General features: G+C 61.2%; 1 protein-coding gene across 1 annotated transcript in view; it reads right to left on the reverse strand.

Moving 5' to 3' along the window:
• The window catches only part of LOC104167106 (EGF-like module-containing mucin-like hormone receptor-like 4), a gene marked incomplete at its 3' end in the record, with an annotated part of 4,763 nt that extends 4,609 nt beyond the window's left edge, over positions 1-154 (reverse strand). Inside the window, exon 1 of the mRNA XM_009707243.1 lies at positions 76-154. Within this exon, the coding sequence (XP_009705545.1) occupies positions 76-154 (79 nt within the window). The remainder of the gene's footprint in view (positions 1-75) is intronic.
• Between the last annotated feature and the right edge of the window lie 119 nt (positions 155-273).

The raw sequence follows: 273 nt of genomic DNA on the forward strand, positions 1-273 counted from the left end.
CACCCCGGGGAAGGGATGCGGTGATGCCACCGAGCCGGTTCTTGTCCGTAAGATTTTTGAGGGGGGAGGCATTACGATGCTTTTTGGGGACGTTGCAAGGTTTTTTGGGGTGCTGCGAGGATTTGGGGGCACCCATGGGTGCCGGCGTACCCATGGTGGAGGTGTGGAAGTTTTGGAGGCCGAAGGCGGGGTCCTTGAGGGCCGCTTGTAGCACGAGGGCTTCGGTGCTCTGCAGCAGGAGCTCGGTGGCTTTGGTGGTGTTGGAGCGGGGAT

This window comes from Cariama cristata, unplaced genomic scaffold (genome assembly GCF_000690535.1).
Source record: "Cariama cristata isolate BGI_N322 unplaced genomic scaffold, ASM69053v1 scaffold36849, whole genome shotgun sequence".
NCBI lineage: Eukaryota > Metazoa > Chordata > Aves > Cariamiformes > Cariamidae > Cariama > Cariama cristata.